General features: G+C 38.5%; 2 protein-coding genes across 11 annotated transcripts in view; both read right to left on the bottom strand.

Moving 5' to 3' along the window:
* kif26ba (kinesin family member 26Ba) overlaps window positions 1-9,148 on the bottom strand; it is a 75,982-nt gene extending 66,834 nt beyond the window's left edge. For 4 of the 5 annotated variants that reach the window (XM_081721597.1, XM_026999851.3, XM_081721599.1 and 1 more), the window contains exons 1-2: window positions 8,690-9,148; window positions 8,092-8,481 (exon numbers count right to left, since the gene is read on the bottom strand). In XM_081721597.1, the coding sequence (XP_081577723.1) occupies window positions 8,092-8,481; window positions 8,690-8,746 (447 nt within the window). In that variant the 5' untranslated portion in view covers window positions 8,747-9,148. Of the gene's footprint in view, window positions 1-8,091; window positions 8,482-8,689 lie in introns of those variants that run through there. The other variant, XM_081721600.1, reaches the window with a different exon arrangement.
* Window positions 9,149-10,484: 1,336 nt separating this feature from the next.
* On the bottom strand, window positions 10,485-14,840 carry drc8 (dynein regulatory complex subunit 8). 6 transcript variants are annotated; one of them, XM_026999855.3, is made up of 7 exons: window positions 14,729-14,840; window positions 13,459-13,543; window positions 13,237-13,309; window positions 13,035-13,114; window positions 11,332-11,374; window positions 11,059-11,125; window positions 10,485-10,714 (listed from the first exon to the last, which is right to left on the bottom strand). In XM_026999855.3, exons 1-7 carry the CDS (start codon window positions 14,751-14,753, stop codon window positions 10,596-10,598), a joined length of 492 nt encoding a protein of 163 aa, XP_026855656.2. In that variant the 5' UTR covers window positions 14,754-14,840; the 3' UTR covers window positions 10,485-10,595. The 6 variants fall into 6 exon arrangements, with proteins under 6 accessions (XP_026855656.2, XP_026855657.3, XP_026855658.2 ...); XM_026999856.3 differs by having other exon boundaries at window positions 14,623-14,775; XM_026999857.3 differs by having other exon boundaries at window positions 13,459-13,540; window positions 14,729-14,775.
* Window positions 14,841-21,890: the final 7,050 nt, after the last annotated feature.

Raw genomic sequence — 21,890 nt, 5'->3', positions numbered from 1 at the left:
GCAGTGCCCTCTTTGCAAAATTCATCCATATCATACCTGTTCTTTAGAAATTACAATGGTTACCTATTGCATTAAGTATAAAGGATATGTCATAATTTTTCAAGCCTTACATGAACTTGCTCCTTCACATTTCCTTCACCACTACACTCCACCTACACTGCACTTAGGTATTCTAGGCTAGGACTGCTTAAAATGTCCCTAGGTTTAGACTGTGCTATGTTTGACTTTTCTAGATTTATACTGTCCTATGTTTAAGCTGTCCTAGGGTTAGACTGCCTTACATTTAAACTGTCCTAGTTTTAGAGTGTCATAAGATTAGATTGTCCATGGTTTAGAATGTCCTACATTTAGACTGTCCCAGGTTTACACTGTCCTAGGTTTACACTGTCCTAGGTTTAGACTGTCCTAGGTTTAGACAGACCTTTGTAGCTCCTAAACTCTGAAATTCACCTCCTCAAAATTTACATGATCTTCTGTCATATAATTCAAAACACAGTTTAAGACGTATTTGTTTTCAGTACTTAATTTTGGGATTTGGACTGCTGTGTTTTGTTTGTATTGACGTATCTTGCTGATTGTGTTGTTATCTGTCATGTGATTATGTTTAAGTGACCTTCAGTGTGAGAAAGACACTATATAAAATAAACATATTATTATTATTATTATTACGTCCATGTTCCATTCCATGATTAATGTAGTTGGTTGCCGTGTTAACTGAATTTTCAATGTTATTTTTATATGAATATACAACTAACTATCAAGGTTGACATCGTATATGAAGTGATAAATTATTCTGAACTGAGAAGTACAGGGGAGCACCAGCAATTCCCAAGGGTGTACACCCCATATCAGAACAATTTGCAAGACAGTGTCCATGTAACACTGTGCATCATTTCCAAAATCCCAGAATCAGTGTAGCACGGCACAAAAGGCATGGCTAGAGTAGAGTCTTCACGCTCACACACATAAACACAAACTGAACATGAGAATCTAAAACCACAAAATCACAGCATCAGTTCTACTACTGGACCATTCTGGTCTCATTCCTGCTTCCCTCCACCCTCAGAGATCCTTCTCTCTTTCTCTCTGACAGTGATAAATTGCTTAGTGTTTTGTAGGTAATCCATCTTCTCACATTCTGGGCCCAAATTCTCATGTCTAAAATGTCCCATCTCCCTCCCTCCCTCTCTCTCTCTCTCTCTCTCTCTCTCTCTCTCTCTCTCTCTCTCTCTCTCTCTCTCTCTGTGTGCTATTTCCACTCCCCATCTCCCACCTTCCCCCTGCTAAAGGGGACAGGGGTGTGCAGGGCTTCACACCCACCCTCCAGATAATTACCACAACCTGGGATGGGGAAGGCAGGAAGGACAAGCGAGAGAGAGAGAGAGAGAGAGAGAGAGAGAGAGAGAGAGAGAGGAAGAGAAGGGGAGCTAAGTCCCACCTTTCTTATTTGGAACAAGTAATGGGGGTGGGGTGGAGTGAGTAAGACAGAAATATCTACAATAATAAAGTCTTTTGCTATTTATCAGTAAAGTCTTTTCACTAATAGTATTTTTCCCTAACAAGTTGAAGTGCATATTCTCATAATACAAGCTATTGTAAGGGACTGAGGAAAAAACCTATTGCTATTGATTCAAAAATAGTTTGTGTGTGTGTGTGTGTGTGTGTGTGTGTCCTTCAGAAAAAAAAAAAAAAACTTAGGGAGATAGACACAGGATGGGATGATGTGGTTTCACACTGACTCTTGTAGGCAGCACATATATAAAGGAGACATAAATAAGGTGACAGAAAATATATGTCAAACCTGTGGTAAAGAGTGCGGTAGAGTTTGAACATAGTAGTCACGTGCAGTTTTATTAATCAGTGCATCATTTATTCATCTATGTGGAATAACACATGGTATATTGCTCCATACCCGCAGTACAACAAACTTTTAATTTATTCCTTTTGCAGACTTTAAAATAAACAAAGCCCATCTCCAGTAGCTAAAGTCCACCATTGCTCTCATGCTCTCATTACACTGAGGTTGACTAACAAACTCTAGTACTTATTGTTTATTGCACTTATTTTTGTCTGAGATATGTATTTGGCATCAGCATTTCAACAGTATTCTAGTTCACTGGTATATTGCACTCTAGCCTACTGTACTGGCTAGAACATATTCTATGAGTAAATGACAAAGCACTTTTTTAAGTCGCTCTGGATAAGAATGTCTGTTAAATGCCATAAATGTAAATGTAAAAGTAAATGTCCATGCTGAATGAGATATGCTCTGTGATGTCTCCATTACACTACCAATGCTACTCTGTTTTACATCAAGATATACACATGGTGCAGGTTAGCTCCAGCAATGAGGATGACAGCTAGTTCCTTCTCTTTTTCTGTGTGGAGTAAAATGTTAATGAGCAGAATCTCCCTCCAGCAGTCTGCCATTTGGCTTAGAGTGGAAAGGCTATTTTTTATCACTCACCAAGTAGGCACAGTACAGATGGCCAAGCAGTGAAAGAGTTGAAAGGGCTGGAGGCTGTCAGCAGAAACAACTCTCTGCTTACCATAGAGGTGCACAGATAATAGGACTTTATTTGGGCTTCAAAGTTCAATGGACTTTTTATAGGTGCTCTCAGTGATCCTCTCTCTCAGAAACACACACACACACACACACACACACACACACACACACACACACACACACACACACACATTTTTCTATGCTTTTAAGCTTATGAAACTAACCATTTCATCAAAATTTCAAATCAGGAAACGCCCACTAGAATCTCTTCTTGATTTCCTTGTTGCCATGTTTCTCTAATTCTCTGCCGCTTTCTCACTATGAAAAACAAAAGAAACTGCAGTCCATGCATGTTACCTAATTTATTATTACATTGACACACACAACCCCATGCCACATTTACAGTGTCCTAGGTCCTGCAGGAATGAACCCTAATTTCTCCTGCTATGATACCAGGTCATGCTCCCAGGTCATGCTCTGCTGGTTTTTTACTGGAATGCTCTTTAAGTGCTTGTAAAACATGGCTTTTGAGAAGGAATGACTCCATCTGTTTTTATCTGTTTTCAGGTTCTTTACGTTAAAATACTGTGTGCGTATTCACTTGGAGTTAAAGTGCTGGGTCTCAGTGTCACCGCGACTCTGTCAGAGACCTTAAGGTAGATTTACACACCTTTACTAGCCCATCTGAAAGCATGCAAGCTTTTAGCATTTACAGAGGAACTTTCAGTAATAGTTAAAATAAAACATGACTTGGTGTTCATTTAAAGCTATGAACAAAATTGGTATTATCAGTTGTAAATGAATGGAGATCACAGCCAAAAAGCTTCAGCCACTGATCATTTCTTCAGGGTCTCCCAGGCTGTACTGTCCATGACTCTGGGACAATCAGAGTAAAGTATGGGGGGGGGGGGCACATGACCTACTTACGAGCTGAAGGTAACATCGTGCTTCACTCCTGACACACTCAAATACAGAGTCCACATAACAGAGCAAGAACATCATGGGTGAGATGAAGTTCACATTCAGCAGCTGGTTATGTTCAATAGACAATAGTTTCAAGAGGCAGTATATCTCTGTAAATGCCTTATATCCCAAATTCTTATGAAGCAGCACAAGCCAAAGACCTCCAGCACTGCCAGAGCAGTTGAGTGCTATCATGTCCCTGTATGGACCTAATGCTACTTTGCCTCTGTCTTTTGGAGGGAGGTTGTGCTTTTATAGGTTTATCTCTTCACCATCAATATCTTAAGTGCCTTATCCCACATACATACACACTACACTCACTGGTTTCTCCAAGCTCACCAAACCACAGTTCCCAAAACACATATAAATTATATGTGGAAAAGTGGACATATTTAGGGAAGCACTAAACAAACATATTCACCTGAAGCCAATTCAGAGTTCAGGTGAACCATGTGGGGGTTGTTTTTTTTAATAATCCTTCCTCCACACTGATCCATCCCACAACACCAGTCCATTCTCTTTCACTGTTACAAACACATATATTATAATTTAAACAGCAAAATTATAAATTAAAAAATGTCATGATTTATACATCTTATAGGTTATAGCTTTATTATTAAGTCTTATCGATAAGTTGTTAGATAGCTAGCAAATACTGACTGACAGAATGATAAATTACCTAAAGTTAGCACAAAATATAAATAACAGAAACCATAAAACACAAATAAAATTGCTTGTATTTGTGATCCTCTTCTTATTTGAGTATAAATTTATATTGCAGCCAAAAGCTACAGTGTAGCTGTTAATTTAAAATGCAAATTTGGCCCTTTACTCAGCTCTTCATTAAGATCTTTGTTAAGGGTAAACTAAACACGGCATCTATGTTTATGTCTGTAAATCCAGGTCTCTGCAGCTAAATCCTGAGAGCTGTACTTCCGTTGTTGTAGGAGAATCTAATGGCTTCTCCTCTCTGCTTTATAGGCAGATTACAAAGCTTCATGCACCATATGAGGTAAAATATACACAATCAGTAATTATAGTATTTCAGTGATTACAGACTCCAACAGGACCCAGACTGGAACCCTGACATGTACACATACTCAATGCTCTAACAACTATAGCATGTGAGCAGATTAAATTATAATCCCAACTCACAGCTAATCATTGTTCTGGATCTTGGTCATAAACTCAGCCAGACAGTGAGGAAGAAGAAAATAAACATCTGTGCCTTTACCTTTTCCCATTTTTTCATAGAGAGTGTTGACCCTATTTCACCTTCCAAAAAACCAGACTGAGCCATTTACATCCATTGTTCTCTATTCTCTACACAGAACAACTGATTCATCAGGTCAACCTACCACATCATTGACAAGCCTAGTGTAACCACAACCTCCAAGATACAGTAACAGTGTGTTATTGCTCCTCAGAAATGAACAGAATAGAAGAATACAAGGTTCCTAAGTTAAAGCTCATTGTCAACACCAACAGAAAGAGCTGAAATACAGGGATAAACAGATGGATTCGTTACTGGTAAACATTGCAGGGCAGCTTTATTGGGTGTAATGAAACATTAGAATGTGATTTAGACCTATAAGTAAGACAGATTCAAATAGGAGTCATTTAGTGATGATAACAACCAGTCCCACGTGATGAGCTGTAACAAGGTTTTCTGTATAGGGTTCATCAGGTCTCATCCAGTATTTTAAACCATACAAACAATTTCTATTAATGAAAGTGCACTCTCTGAAAGTGCTTGCACTTCAAAATATGTCTTTTTCATTATTGCACTATTTCAGCATTCTATGACAAAAGCACAGTAAGATGATTTCACACACTAGTACACACACAAATTACTCACACATTACATACACTTACACATCACTGCACCTTTCAGATGGCATAAGATAAGGTAATCTTGGCCCAGAGTGACACAATAGCATAGCCTACAGGATTCGATGCATTTCTTTTCATATCTCTCCTATTCTTGGTTCATCAGCAATTCAACCTTATTAGTGTATCTATGAACTCACTGGTGTAACTATGAACTGCTGCAGTTTTTTGGTGAGCGACTGCAGTTTTCTGTGATGTGCTGCAGTGCAGTTCATAGAAAAGCCAAGAGCACCATTCACAATGAGAAGGGCCATCAAATCGCACCGATGTCAGCAGCCCCTCCTCCCATTTGTTCCCATCACCCTGCACTGACAAAGTGACCTCTTTATATGATAATGCTTTCTCCACACAAGAGGCACAAAGGCCACATTAAACGTAAAATATGTATGAATCTCACACCCTGTATATGGTGGTGTCGTGGCAACTGGGCTGATGTGTGTAGAGGAAAGCAGTGAACATCCAACCATTCAGAGAGTGTAATGGAATGACAAACCCCAAGAGAGGTTCACAGCACCATAAGTGGCACAGCATAGCGTACGCTAAGCAATATTTGCTGGTGTAACCGAATGAGCTCTGACGCAGAGTTCAGTTAATCATATTTCATAGGAAGAGTTGTTATGAATTCTGTGTTATACTGAACTATACCGAACTTGATCAGTTAGAGACATTATTTTGTAATTTCATCAGAAGCGCTCCATGCCCTGCCATCATGACCTCAAAATCATATAGTGGTGAACGTTCTGAGGTTTTGAATTTGAACTTGTGGTTTCAGGTGGTTGCCTGGGTGTCACACCACTCTATACAAACCCACCTACTGAAACACCTCAGCCAAACCCAGTCACTAAAACAAAAACACTTCATCCAAGCCCAGTCACTGAAACAAGAACACCTCCGCCCAGCTCAATCACTGCTTCACTATGAAAGAACAAAGCTGCGAGTGCCTCTTATGCCAGCAGTTTCCTGCATATACATGACGTTGTAATTGATACACTGTAAATATTGCATTCTACAAGAAGTGATAAATGTCACTGTGTGTGTGCATGTGTTTATGTAGATCATGGTATAGTCTTATTGACCTGCTTTTTTGTTAGGTTTTTTTTTTGTTGTTGTAAAAATTATGCAATTACAGACTTAATGGATACCAAATTTTATTGTTACTTATATATAACTTCTCCCTACGATGGAAATGATATCATTCATAAATTTAGTTTTAATGCCACAATGATCAATAGATTTGGATTGTTTTTCTGTATAAAATATTTTCATTTATTTCATATATCTAAAATAGAGAGAGAAAGGTGAAAACAACCCTAGAAATGTGTTTTTATGCATGCAGCAGACATATTGGCCTTCAGGGCCTGTTGGATTCTTTCTTTGATAAAGGAAAAAAAAGTTCAAAAGAGAACGTCACAGAGAATCATTGCAGTTCAATGGCTAAAGAAGCGCGAAGAGCCTCATCGTATACAAAACTGCTTTGTATTAATGGTTTCCGTTTTATTTTACCTTCGATACTTTGAAAGCACTTATAACATTCACTGTTAAAACATCCCAGATGCACTAAAGGGCGCAAATCTATCAACTTCGGGGTAAGCATGAATAGAGGCGGAGCGCCCCCACCCAGAGCGTGACAGTATGGTTGGACCGACTGCTACATAGTCTCGGAATCGCACAAACAGCGAACCTTAAATTAGTCATTCAGAATGATATTACTATTACTATGTAGGAGTTATTTAATTGAGTTATTTCCATTAATCTACTGTGTGGGTGAGAATACACATTCGCACGTGCATCCAATCACACTCTGTGAATACACAGAAATGATAACCCACATGGGATCAGTCTGTGTTTGTTTGAGGAGCACTGTTTTGTAAATTATCTGCAACACAACACATAACGCTAAGTTTAATTTAAGAATATGTGGCTTTTTACCCATAACAATACCTATTGCACATCCATCCGGTCTTGTTGCCGTAGACTATGGCGTGTTCTTTTCAGTCTGGTTTGGGTTACAATTTCCGCGCAATGTACTACGCAGTCCAATTAACTATTGGCTATTGTCGTCATCACCGATTCCTGGCAACAAAGTGGTACAGAGGGGCAACGTTAGCGCTGCAAAACTGCAAAAACACCACACCCTACCTGTGCATGATTCCGCGCTTGATTTAAAATAGCACATTTTCCTCTACCATCATCACATCATGATGAAAAATGCAATACTGCAGTGTAGAAAATGCAGATAACAAACCTAAACGCGTTACGCTTCTTACTTTTTCTCAAAACGTAACTTGTCTATTCCGAATACCAGGCCTACTGAATGGTTATTTTTCCTATTACCAACGTGATCCAACCATGGTCACAAATGATGAGTGATGGAATTTGGACAATGTCTAATTTTCAAACAATAATAATAAACACATAACAAATGATCAAATATGTAAGATTAGCGTTCAGCCGGACTCTGAAGCAGCAAGCCGCACTCATTTCCCACGAAGGGATTTTATAAAGTGTAATCTGCATTACTTGTGTCCCTGACATTATATATTATAGAGGTGCTAGTGTACCAGAATTATTGCTAGAATGTACATCGATTGCTAAGGACGATGTACCTTTACACTGCAAATTATTTAAAGCTTCATACAGTAACAACATTAAGGCAAACCTACTACGCCGTTAAAGTGCATACTGGCTCTGCCGTACACCGACTATGCCGTTAAAGATCATGCCGGCTCTACCTTGCTGGAGTAGGGTACTGGGATGAGCAGTTTCAGTGCTTGCCTCTTCAGCTCCACCAACCGGGCGTTGCAATTTTCGCACCATATCCCTCTGTCGGATCCAGGAGAACTCCCACTACCCGAGGCTGGAGAACCGGTGCCGAATCCTGGGGATCCACCTAAGGACCCTGGCGAACATGTGCCAATTCCTGGGGATATGGTGACAGGCGAGTCCGAAAATGAGCCAGGAGATGAGGTTCCGGATCCAGGTGAAGGTGTTCCAGAAGATCCAGGCATGGACCCGGCACCCTCTGGTGCCGGTCGGCTGCCAGTCCGGGACTCCTCGTATGCTTTTCGGTACCAAGTTTCGGGGGAGAAAGAAGCTGACTTGGTAGGGGAAGAATCCGTCATCTGTTATGAAAAACCAAAATAGCTTCGTAAACATGTATAGGGATAAGTCTTCAAAATATATAGGTCTAGTGGCCTGGTACATATACGTAATTAATAATCCGGCTACGTTAGCAGCAAGAAATGAGCACACTATGTACAAAATAAATCGACTTGTAAACGGTTTGGGGGGGGGGGGGGGGGGGGGGGGTCGTTGGTAAGGCAAACTTACCCCGTATTTTCGGCTTCTGGTCCCAGACCTCTCTTTATTCCCCGTGAGAGAAGTCATGGTTAACAATTCGAGGAACGTAGTGAAAGAAACCTATATCACCTCCAATCTCGCGAAACAGCTCTGAAGTCAATTTAAATACAACTTGGGTTGCTCCGCAAGTCTTCAGTGACAAGTTCCATGCAGAGAATTATCCATTATGGTCCTCAAAAACGTAACAGGAATATAGAGCCTTTATCATTTAAAAATCCAAACATAAATAGATCCGAATGTTTATGATTTCTGAAATTCCAAGCACAGCGCTTTCATTTTCAGTGTGCGCCAAAACAGCATCTCAGCTACAGCACGTTTCCATGCGCCTTAACGATGACGAGGTTTTTGCGCCTTGCCGATAGACCAGCTGTGTCAGTGAGAATTCCAGTGCTGTATTCTAGATCCTGTTGGAGAACTGCCTTTACAACACACTGTTACTCCTGTGAAACGTCGGGAGTCATTTAAAACCAGAGGGGCACATCTGTCTCTGGGTGGATTCTGACTGCCCCTCCATAGTTTTCAGCCAATAGCGTGTCAATATTTCAATAAGTGACGCGTGGGCGTGTCCTTAAAACGACGGATTTAATGCCGATAATTGCAATAACTGACATTTAAAAAGATACTCAAATGGCAAGAAAATACGAAAATAGTATATGTGTTAAACATAGCAATCGATGACTAATAAAATATAAAAGAAATTGGCATTAGGATACCGGGAATCCCAGACATGACTGCAATTGTCAATGTGTAAAAGAATCACCTATTTTACTAATCTGAAACAATTTAGAGCAAAACATGCTTGGAGATATCTAGTCGAAATTTTTCATCAATGAATGAAAACATTTGCAGTTATAAATATGTAGCTGTAGCCTGTTAGAAGAAGACAGCAGTTTTAAGTTTGTCCCAATTGTACCGGGTTTCTCTTGCACGAGTAGTCTGCGCCACCTACAGACATACAGCTAGAAATGTCAGAAAGCGATAAAGTCATTAATCTTACTCATGGATCATAAGTTCCATGACCTATTAGTAGAATATAAAAAGACAAGAAACAAAAGACAGGAAAATAGATAACAATATTTTATATTCAATGGATCTATGTAAAGGGTGTAATGAGCACAAGATACAAACAAGAACAAAGCCTGTGAGCATTTACCTGAGGCTTTTATCAATTATAACACAATTATAACTGAGTATAACTTGAGCAACTGAGGGATAAGGGCCTTGCTCAGGGGTCCAACAGTGGCAAGTCAGGAGTAGTGGGGCTTGAGCCAGAAATCATCCACTTACAAGTCAAGTACCTTAACCACTGAACTATTACTGCCCCAATGACCAAAATAAATGGAATTAAAATGTGATGAGTCTTGCTCGCTCACCTTCCCACCAAGGCACTGCATGAGGAGGGTTATTATGAGGAAGACCACTGCATAATGAGGAGGGTTATTATGAGGAAGACCACTGCATAAGGAGGGATAATATGAGGAAGACCACTGTATGAGGAGGGATATTATGAGGAAGACCACTGAAAGGCCTGTGTCTCCCCTCAGTTAACCACCTCCCCCAACACACACACACACACACACACACACACACACACACACACACACACACACACAACCACAACCAGCCCACTTCACCCTCCACATTCATCCGAGTATATCAATGGGACAGTGTTGATTGAAGGAGATATATTACACTCTGGATACAAAATCCACCCACATTTTGTAGTGCAAGGCATCCATTTATAGATCAAAATGACTAAAAGTAATTTGTAAAATGTATATAAAGGTTTATTATTTTATTTTACAATCATGTGTATGAAGCATAAACAGATGTGAAGCAGTACAGGAGAATCATAAGGAGTAGCATCCTTCCATCCTCACTGTGTGTCATCAATGGTCATCATGCCCACAAAGTCCTTGTAGAAAATGACATTTTTGTCAGGATCAAGAGCTGCAGACAGCATCTCTTCCATTTCCTCTTGTGTAAAAGTTTCCCCTGGTTAGTGTGAATAAAAATGGCTTTTACTCAGTGGTGTATTACAGGCAAATTCAAAATATCTAATATACCAATATCGAACATATCACAATATATAATATATCTGAATTGGTCCATCATGCCAGCGAGATGCATTAAATATGTTACAGTTAATGAGCATCAGGAGAATGATAAATGTGTTGGGGTCAGGAATAGAAAAAAATCTGAACAGATTGAGGCTGCTGAGTGGTGTACAGTACACATATATAGTAAACTATTCTTTGATGCATGATGTTCATGATGCATGAGCCTATGAGGTTTATGGTTTTAACACATGCTTATCAGTAAATGAAATATGATTTTACCCTCTTGCATTAAATATTTGCTTAGTTCTTCTGGTTCCAAATATCCCCTTTTCTGTTGATCTAGAACCTAAGGAGGATGTTGGTGTTGATTAATAATCACACAGAAAACATGCATAAGATGCAGTATTCATAGCATTTTAGTGTCATATGAGGCTCAGTAGATGAGTCTGAGTTTAAATTAAGATTGCATTAACATACCCTTTAGTGCACTCAAAGGGGGACTGGACTCGATGTATGAACATTTCAAGAACTAGTAACTGAAATGTTAGTTACCTCAAAGGCCTGGAGGAGCAAATCGTCAGGAATGGGGCGAAATCTGCACAGGGAACAGAATTAGTTATGCAGATCCATTCTCTCACATCAGGGGCATCGTTAGGGCTTTTTAAATTCAGGGTTCAAGCCCCAGTGGTTTTAGGTGAGCCACGAAATGTTTTTCCTTTAGAATGACCAGGGTTGAGAGGAATGTAAGTCAAGAATTAAAATGTTATCAGCAGTAATTAAGTGCAGTACTGGCTTAAAAAAGATATACAGCATAAGTTTTAAAGTGACAGTAATTGTTAAAGCACACTGTTTTAATAACCATGTGACAGAAAGAATCATTTGGGGCTGGCACTGACACATTCAGGTCTTTAGCCTCGAAAGCCCACCCCTAACAAAGCCCGTGTTTCACATTATGACACTGTATTTGTAGTAAAATCTTAAAATAGAAAACCACTAGGTATTATCTGGGAAGATAATAGAAATCAAAATCATATGATAGAAACGAAATCTTTTTTTTTTTTTTTTACTGATTTGCTATGAGATGTTAAACACACACACCATGCACCACATCTCTTTAAATTGGGTGGGTACTAAATGAAAGTAATGGCATAATGAATATGGTTGTGTACAAAGATAAGACTCCCATGAACAGGAGCTAACAAGCCAACTAATTACAGTCATGTGATATGGAATATTTTACTGACTCCATTCCTTCAAATGGAATTTATCACGATATGACTCCTAAACATTTTCATTCACTATTTCCAAATGGATATGTGGCTATCCAATTATGCATTTGAATCAACAATCAACAGTTACTATTAGTTCCAGTTTGTCTTAATTTGATTAATCAGAATATTTTTAATATTCAGTCACTAGAACAATAAACAATAAAAGATCCGTTTCAGATCAACTAAAACATCATGCACATATGCTTGCAAATGGCCAAGTGATAAAATTCAGGGAGCTATTCTTCCCTCAAAAACCTACTTTACTGGTTCCAGTGATTCATAGACAAGAAACAACTAAGATCTGCTCAGACAGATTTCAGACAAATGTAGCTGCATAAAGAATGAAGCAGTCACACAGAGTATAATGAATAATGGTAAAGGATACGCTATTTAATTTCCATTTATAGAGCACATTTAAAAATGACATTTGACCACAGCGCTGTACAATTAAATAATAAATGAAAGAAGACATACAAGAAAAGTAAAAGAAAACATCACAATATAACTACAGTAGAGCAGCTTGCATACAGAGTTATAAGTCAAATGATAAAAATGAGTTTTAAGACAAGATTTAAAAACAGCTAATGGGGGAGCCAATCTAACATGCAGAGGAAGTTCATTCCAGAACTTAGGAGCTACCACTACAAACGTCACCTCTATGCTTCAACCAAGACAACAAAAGATGGCCAGCAGATCTGATCATCAAGACATAAGCTCTACAGTACATTAGTGTTCACTGTTTAGTACATGCTGCAACACTGGACCACTTTAAATTGCTGTGATGAGCTTTAATTTGCTGTGATGAGCACACTATTGATTCAAATATTAAGATGATAACTAAACCAGTGTTTACTGCGATTTGTCTCAGGGAACCCCAAAGGAAGAGTCTAAATGTGAAAAGTTATATGTAATATTAAGAACATGTAATTACATTAATATACTACAGGATCATACAAGATCACACTGAATTAAGACTTGTCTTACTTGTGCTCCATCAAGACCTTGGTCATAGTTGGAAGGAATTTCTCAAAGCGGATATATCCTGTTGGCTCCTCCTCCTCAACCTGTTAAAGCAATTACACATCACTTTCACTATACACCAAAACTCACCATACAGCCCTTAAAGCAATACAGTGGCCTAGAATATAAAATGAAATACTTTACACATGCAAAATAACACTCTGACCTCTGCAATTATGTCGTGCAGTTCAGCTTCAGTTGGAAAACAGCCAAGGGATCTGATAATAGTACCTATTTCTCTAGGAAAACAAGAAAATTACACAGAATTCATAGTAAATACATTTACAGAAATAAAAAAAATATATATGAGTGAGAACTATTTATGCTCAATGCAGTAAATGGGGGAGCTTGTACATTTAGGTGGGTTTTGTCAAGAATAGAACTCTACCTGACATCAACTGTATGATTGAATTCATGATCAAAAACATCAAAGGCATTGCTGATCCTCTTGTGGACCTCAGATACAAAAGCTTCTGGAAAGGACAGTAAGAAAGCATCTTTCGATAACCTTCTGATTACTAGTCAAGAACCTTAACCACTGCCCCATACTACCATTCATACTAATACTGAAAAATAAGTATTGTATGATTTTAAGATAGTCCCCCTCAACAAACGTTCAGACTCACGCAAAAATACTTATTTTAGTCAAGCTCCCGAGTTGTTTCGCTTAATGTGTGGACTGTGGTCATGTAAATCCACATTCATATAAGCTTTGATATACTCCGTCAAGTAATTGGGCAGATTGTTTGGCAGTCTGACAATGGGCTATTTCAGATTGTTTCGAAATCGAAAGTTAAACAGGTTTAAAATAAACGAACTGAACATTAATAAACATATTGCATCAACATTTCTGATATTGGTGCAATGGTTATCATTTAACCATCTTTGAACAGCTAGCTTTCACCTGCTAGCTAGTAAAATTATGAAGCTAAGCTATCAATGTTACTATTAACAAACGACCGCAGAGAAATAACTGCAGAGCTAGTTGATGCTGACGTTACTCAACAAACGATGCCTACATTTGAACGATTAGCACATGTGCCAGTTATATCTTGTAGAAAATTGAAAAGTATGTTAAGTAATTATACTAAAATATTAAGTTTAGCCTATTATTTTACACACACACACACACACACACACACACACACACACACACACACACACACACACACATATATATATATATATATACATATATATATATATATATATACATATATATATATATATATATATACATATATACATATATATATATACATATATACATATATATATATACATATATATATATATATATATATATATATATATATATATATATATATATATATATATATATATATATATACACACATAAGCTAGCTAACCAGCTCGCGAACTTTATTTATATAACCTATATTAGATTTAACCAACAAATGGCGAAAATTTAACTATTCTAAAACAAAAAATGCTAACCTAGCTAGCGTTAGCATTCTTTTTCTTCAGTGGTACGGGTTTTTCGGACTAGCGTTAACTAAGAGCTAACTAGGTTAGCTAGCAAGCCATCTACCTGCAAGGGAAACATTTTCCATACCCAACGTTAGGACTTGTAGAATGTAAGCCAGGTAGCGTATTATTGTTAAAGAAACAATAATACAATTTTGAAGCACGGATACCTGCAGCCTCTTTATCATCCGCCATGTTTGACGCTACATCAGGTTGCTAAGAGACAGAAACACGGATGCAGAAACTCTCAGAAAGCAGGCGGATGAAGCTTTCTGCCATGTCTCCCTCAGACAACTTAGCAGGGCTTTGAGAGCTAAGCAGGGGGAGGGTCTACAGCCCAGAGACCAGCCGGGCAAGCCCGGGGCTGCAGGGAAAAGTGGATGGCCTGACACTCCCGCAACCCTTTCTTGTAACCTCCTATTCCATACAAAAAGGGGGAATCTTTGGGGAAATGCAGCAGCAAGTGCATTTTTTTTTTGGCAGGGAAGGGTTGGCCAGTTCAGAAAACTTAGGGGAACCCCACTTTAGGGAAAGGGTAGTTTAAAGTGTGCCTCATTAAAGTGTCACCAAGAATTTGAGAGGCATAGAAATAAAAATAAACAATGCAACAAATGCAGCCAGGCCATGCACCAAGGACAATGTGCTCCCCACAGTTCAAAATAGCAAAAGAAAAAAATATTGAGCTTCCTGTCTATACCCACCAGAGGGAGCTGATGCCCTTTCTGTGATTCTTCTCATAGGGCTGACATCAAGTGTTCAGAAAGTGTGGAAGCACTGCTGGGTCAGAATATTCTACTTAGGTGACTATTTAATTTGCTCACACTCGAGGGAAAAGGAGCTCATAGATTCTAACATGGTGTTAAGCCATCTACAAAATCTGGGGTTTAATCTGAATTTTAAAAAATATTTGTCTAGAAACCTTACAGAGTACAGATTGCGTGGGTCTTCATATAAACTCTCCCCTATCAAATCACACTGTCAGAGGACAGAACAGTACTGTTTACACAGGGTCTAACCTGCTTTTGTTTTCAGAAAATGGTGCAGTTCAGACTCTGTCTACATATGTTGGTGCTGATGACTTCAGAGTTTCTGATGTACAATGAGGTTGTGGTACAAGAGGTGAGATCTACCATCCCCACCCAGGCAGCATGGTTGTCTGGCCCTGGCTCATGAGAGGTGGAATCTTCTATCCCTACCCAGACAGTATGATTCTTTGGCCCTGGCCCATGAGAGGTGGAATTTGAATGTGATGGGTCTGCCCCTTATCAGAGAACAAGGGATTGCATTAAGTAACCCAACATTTTTATGTTAACCCTCCCATATGCAGACCCTGTATAAATGTAATAGTAATGTTACCATTGTTTTAGCAGTGGATTCACATGGACATTGAAGAATTATCCACTGATTTTTAATGTAGCCTGATTATGATTCTACATAATTAACTTAGTCTGGACAATCTAGAGCTCAAATTCAACCTTATCTCTCTGATTACTCTGCCTCTGTCAGGGTAAAATCTCCACAGACCCCACTGGAAGAGGACAATTAAGAGTTTGATGACATGACCATGTGTCTGGACACATGTAAGTAATTAACCCTGTGCACATACGTATTGGATTTGAAATCTTATGGGTAGGTAAAGCCTGCAAATTGCAGTTTTTATCTTCTACATTGAGAAGCCCAGAGACTGAGGGGCATGCATGGCTTCTGACTGAAGAGTGGCTGTGCAGATGACATGTGGGCTGTGTGATGCACATGGGTGTGCTCCTTGAAGGAGAGGGCAGTGTCTCTCAGGAGGATAAATGTGTGTTCTAGCTTTGCCTTTACTACACCTAGGCTATGAGCTTATTGTGTGTTTGTGGTACTGCAAATGGCTGTATCCTGATGTTCAAATGAATGCCAGATTTTACTGCATTCTTACCATGATACAGGGAATGTGTGTGTAAATGTGTTTATAGACATAACGGGGCTATGGCACTGTCATTAGTTAAACAGAAGTTTCATTTTAACACATGTTCAGCTAAACCAGTAACTCCAGGGAATTTAAACCTGGTTGTGCTCTCAAAACAAGTATGAGTCTTACCTGCTCTGCCCTTAAAGGTCTGGTAAACCAAACAAGATAGTCCTCCCAGATTAAATAAAAGCTGTTTTTCATGGTTTGGAACTTGTGGAAGCAGGCAGAAAGTCAAACATTTCAGGCCATTGTTGCAACAAACATATTTTATGGTAGGACTGAAGGAAAAAAAAGTGTGCCAAGAAGAGCTCTATATCTGCTTTTGAGCCAGTAAGATGAATCGCCTTAACCCAGTTCTACTAGTAGAATATGATACATTAACATGCTTCATTAAGCAATTTAGCAGACGCTCTTGTCCAGAGCGACTTACAAAAGTGCTTTGTCGTTTACTCATAGAATATATCCTAGTAGAGGTACCATAGGTTAGAATCAGATATACCAATGAACTAGAATATTGTAGAACACAGGGATGAATGCTGATACCTAGAAGTGCAAAATCCATAAGGTCTATCTTAAACATTGATAAGTGCTATAAACAATAAGTGCTAGAGTTACCCTACAATAAGTACTAATTACAATAAATACAATACCCTACAATAAGTACTAATTTAGTCAGTCAATATGGGAGCAGTGTCAGTTGTCCTTTAAATATTCTGCAAATAGATGGGTCTGCAGTCTGCGTTTGAAGACTGCAAGGGACTCTCCTCTCCAGACAGCAAGTAGGAGTTCATTCCACCATCTTGCAGCCAGGACAGAAAATAGTCTTGTCCTCCATGAGACCCGAAGCAAGGTATTTCAAACCGAGCCGTATTTGAGGTTCAAAGTACACGAGGTACGGATCGGGCTTTGACCATTGACCTCGTATGAAGGGGCTGGTCCATTTTTGGCTTTGTAGGCAAAGCATCAAGGTTTTAAATCTGATGCGTGCAGCTACAGGGAGCCAATGAAGGGAGTGCTGCAGTGAAGTAACATGTGAACTTCATAAGATTGAAGACCAGTTGTGCTGCTGCATTCTGGACAAGTTGTAGAGGTTTGATGGCTCTTAGAGGAAGACCAGCAAGTAGCGAGTTGCAGTAGTCTAGCTTTGAGATCATAAGAGACTGCACAAGCATTTGGGTAGCTTCCTGCGAGAGAAAGGGTTGAATCCTTCGTATGTTACAAAGGAGGATTAGAAACATGAGTTGAGAATGACACCTGGTTGTCCAAAGTTACGCGCAGGTTATGCCCAGGTACGCCAAGCTTCGGATGGTGATACCAGGGAGTTCTCAAAGGTTCACAGAAAAAAAAAGTTCACAGAACATTATGGTGGGATGTCTAGAACTAGGTATAGAAAATTAAAATATTTGAACTGAAGATGAGATTCAATTAGAATGATCCTGACCTTAACCTCAGAAAAATCAAATATCTTTTGCAGTTTTAAGATAACCCTCAGTTAAACCTGAGATACATTGACATCTAGTGGCAGATATAAATTTTTAAATGACAAGTCAATTATATTTAGATAAAATGTAGGTGTACTTTAAACCCTTATTAACACTAATCCTAGCCCTACTTAACCCTAACTCTTTTTAACCCTAACCCTTATTAACCCCAACCATTACTAACTCTAACCCTATTAACCCTAGCCCTCATTAAAGTTTAGTTTATTCACTCATGGTTTGCACTTAGGTTGATGTCATTATGAAACTATTGTTTGCCACAGTCAGACTTATGACAACTTAAAGATTGTGTGTCATTTTCATGCTGATATTGCAGAGAAATGGCATGCAGTGTAGACACATTAAGTAGGAGATACAGACTGTTTCAACATAAACTGTCACAGGTCAGCAAAACACATGTCAGCCTGTGATCTGACCAAACCTCAGTTTCTTTTGTTTTTATAAATTCACACACTGAGTGATTCTGTATGAGGCCCTAATGAAATAATATTATTTTGGAGAAAAGCCTTCATCCACAAGCACATTGCCCTTTCTGTTTTGTGCTCAGAACCAAATGATCAATAATATTTTAGAATATATGCACTGATATTTGTTTTTAGCTTATTTCATTAAAAAAATCTTAGTTTTTTTTAATACTTACAGTTCCCTCATCTGTAGTTTTGACATGGACAGATGGTAGTGATCCCTCTTTTAGTAAGTTTCAATTCCTGTGTTGTACTGACCCAGGTTGGAAAAGCAGTCAGACATAAAGACATTAGCACCCACATACAGGTTTTTGCCTACTGTAGCTGGGACATTGCCAACAAAAATAAACTTTATCCACTCAGCTCTCCTGGCTTCTGAGACTAGGGGCTAGGGGCTTTGAGCTGGTGTGTGCAGCTAAAAACAGAGCAGTCCCCCTGCTCAGCTCTTAGCTTCAACATAACGCTAGCAGGTCTGGCACAAACATGTTGCACCTTCGCAAAGGTAGTGGTTAAGCCTTGGGTGGACATACTCAGAAGAATGCCATCCAAGGTTTCCCAACAGATCATTCGGCAATCCACCTGATTTTAAAGAAAAGGCACTTTCATCAGACCATAAAACTCATTGGAGATGCTCTGACCCAGTCATCTATCTATCACAGTTTGGCCTTTGTCAAATTCACTCAGATCTTTACACTTGATGACCTTCCTGCTTCCAGCACATCATCTTCAAGAACTGACTGTTTACTTGCTGCCTAAAGCATTCCATTCCTTAACATGTGACATTTTAATGAGGTAATTAACATTGTGGCCGATAGGTATGTGTAGCCACAAGATATTTATTCAGAGATTAAATAATCAGGAGGTAGTTAGATATTTAGCCAAGCATGAGGAAAAACAATCTGGAAAATGGTTTTCAGTTGCTCTTTTTGAATGAGGGGATGGGGTAGATGTTTTAATATAACCCTCAAATGACAATGTGGAGTCAAAAATGACACCAAGATTCCTAATCTGTGGACATGATTTAAATCTGGGATAGCCAGGGTAGAGATTCTGTTTCTCTTCAAGGTAGCTGGAGATTAGTTTGGCCTTTATTAATTAATTTCAAAAGGTTTTAGGCATCCTGGTCTTAATTGTAGCCAGACACTTAATCAAAGCACCAGGTAGGAGTCTGTCATAAAGTTTAGTGTGTATATCTAAATTGGCATATCAACTGCATATCAGTGGTACCGGAGGTTGTGCTGTCTAATATTGCCAAGTAGCATGCATATAATAAAAAGTAAATGGACCAAGAACTGATCACTGGGCAACACAGTGGGAGAAAGAAATAAGCAATAGTTCTGAAAAGGTTCAGGGGCAAGCCCTGGCTTTTTGAGAATTGGAGTGATTGTAACAAATTTTAAACAGGAGAGGACAAAGTCAGCAAGGCAACTTTAGTTATCAGAAGGCAGAGAGAGGTGTAACAACTGAGGAGGTAGCAGATCTAGATATCCTGATAAGCCTAGCAACAGAACTTTAATCTACTGTGTCAAAAGAATAATGCTTAACAAGAGGACATGGAAACAAATGATATCAGTTTTGTCAATACAAAAAAACAACAACAGAGTTCTGATGATGGGGCTAAGGTGAAGCTGTTAGCAGGTTGCAACAGCTTATTCAAAAAGCTCAAGCATTTCCCTGGTAACTAGTAATGACAATTATTAATGACAGTAGTTTTAAATGTCCATTTTACAACAGTATAAAGTGTGGTTGTATTTTATCAAGAAGGATTCTGGCACTGGGACATGCAACGAATCTTTAAAGGGGGGAACAGAACAAATTTATGGAAATATCCAGTGACACACTTTGAAGTTCAAATTTGCCTTAGAAATAAGAAAGGCATTCTTCAGTGTCAGTTCTTCAGTTCTTCTGTTGTCGGCCTTCGTTTTGTGTGTTTTTTTTTTTTTTAAAGTACAGGTTTATAATAATAATATTAACAATAATAATAAAGCTTATTACATCCTGAGATCTATCACCTCACAAAGCTATTTACCAAAATTAAAAGAGCAAGAAAAAATTTAAAAAATTTAAAGATTACAGTGAGACATAAAAAGATATTAATTTAAAAAAAAATTATTAATTCCTTTAAAGAAACATTTAAAAGAGAATTTAAAATAAAGATGTAAAAACAAAATAACTGCAAAACAAAGACAATTTAAATATTTTAAAATTTTTTTTAGAATAATGTAATAAGAAAGAAAAAAGAATAAAGTTAATTTAAAGACTTTAATTCAGAACAGCATTTCCACCCATCAAGGAAGAAAAAAAAATTTGTTACCATTTAGGTACCAGCACCATTTTAAAATGATCATTTTAGTACTGGTACTGGAAAAAACCCAAATAAAACGCAGCCAAACTCGTATCAAAACTCATCCAATCCTGCTGGCTATCATACTGTGCAACTTTTTAACTTCCATGATGATCACAACCACAGAAATGGTATTTTAATCAATGTTATTTTCTGGAACTGCCTCTAGATATGTAGTGTTCTTTCCTCTGCTCAACAATACAGTAAACAGGAGAGGTCAGCACTTCCCCAACCCTCCTCCAGACAGCTTGGATGATGAATTTCTCCCACCCTAGGCTTCCATGGAGGCAGGTAGGACATGTGAAACATGGGACCCAGGGGAGGAGCCATGCAATGCACTGGGACAACATGAATAGGGGAGGAGGAGCCAACCGGGGCAGCTTCAACCAGGTGGGGGAGCAGAAAATCTTTATAACACCTAACATCTCTGTACATATTTCACCTCAGAATTTTAAAGTATTTAATGCCAGTATTTTAATTAGAATTACACCATATGAATCTGTAAAACTCAGGTACTAGATGGATCCAGGACAGATGTATTTAAATTTAAACAGAATTTTATACCATGCATGAATTTTATCTAATTAAGATAATTTTAATGAAATTGAGTGATTAGAACAGTTTTTAAAGGGTAGACTCTGAATTTGAAATACGCACCTCTGGTCCAGAATTTCTGGAATATTGTGGAGTGCCTCCATGCTGTTTGAATGTAATGTAATATTTCTGCAGAAATTCAAAGATCAGGGTGGAAGTTTCAAGAATGGACACTTTGTTATGAACAACACTGAAGCTTTCAACTAGAGCTTCAACTAGGTACATCAAAATGAAAAAGTGCTTTTAAACCAATGTAGTGTGTGCGTGTGTGTTATATACAATTTTTAAAAATTATTCATTTTTGTTTTCCCCAGTTGGAATCAAGTTTCATCTCAGTTAGTACTGAGGGTCCTGTAGGAGACAAGCTTCTCACTGTCACTACTCCTAACACTGAAGTCTGAGCAGTGTTGTTCCTCTCCATGTAGTTATTAGCAAAACATTCCATCAGCAACCAGTTACTGAATTCTTAGGACTTCAAGG

This window comes from Electrophorus electricus, chromosome 10 (genome assembly GCF_041902795.1).
Source record: "Electrophorus electricus isolate QZ-2024a chromosome 10, ASM4190279v1, whole genome shotgun sequence".
Lineage (NCBI taxonomy): Eukaryota > Metazoa > Chordata > Actinopteri > Gymnotiformes > Gymnotidae > Electrophorus > Electrophorus electricus.
The sequence above is the reverse complement of the archived record's forward strand: the minus strand, read 5'-3'. Positions and strand labels throughout refer to the sequence as shown.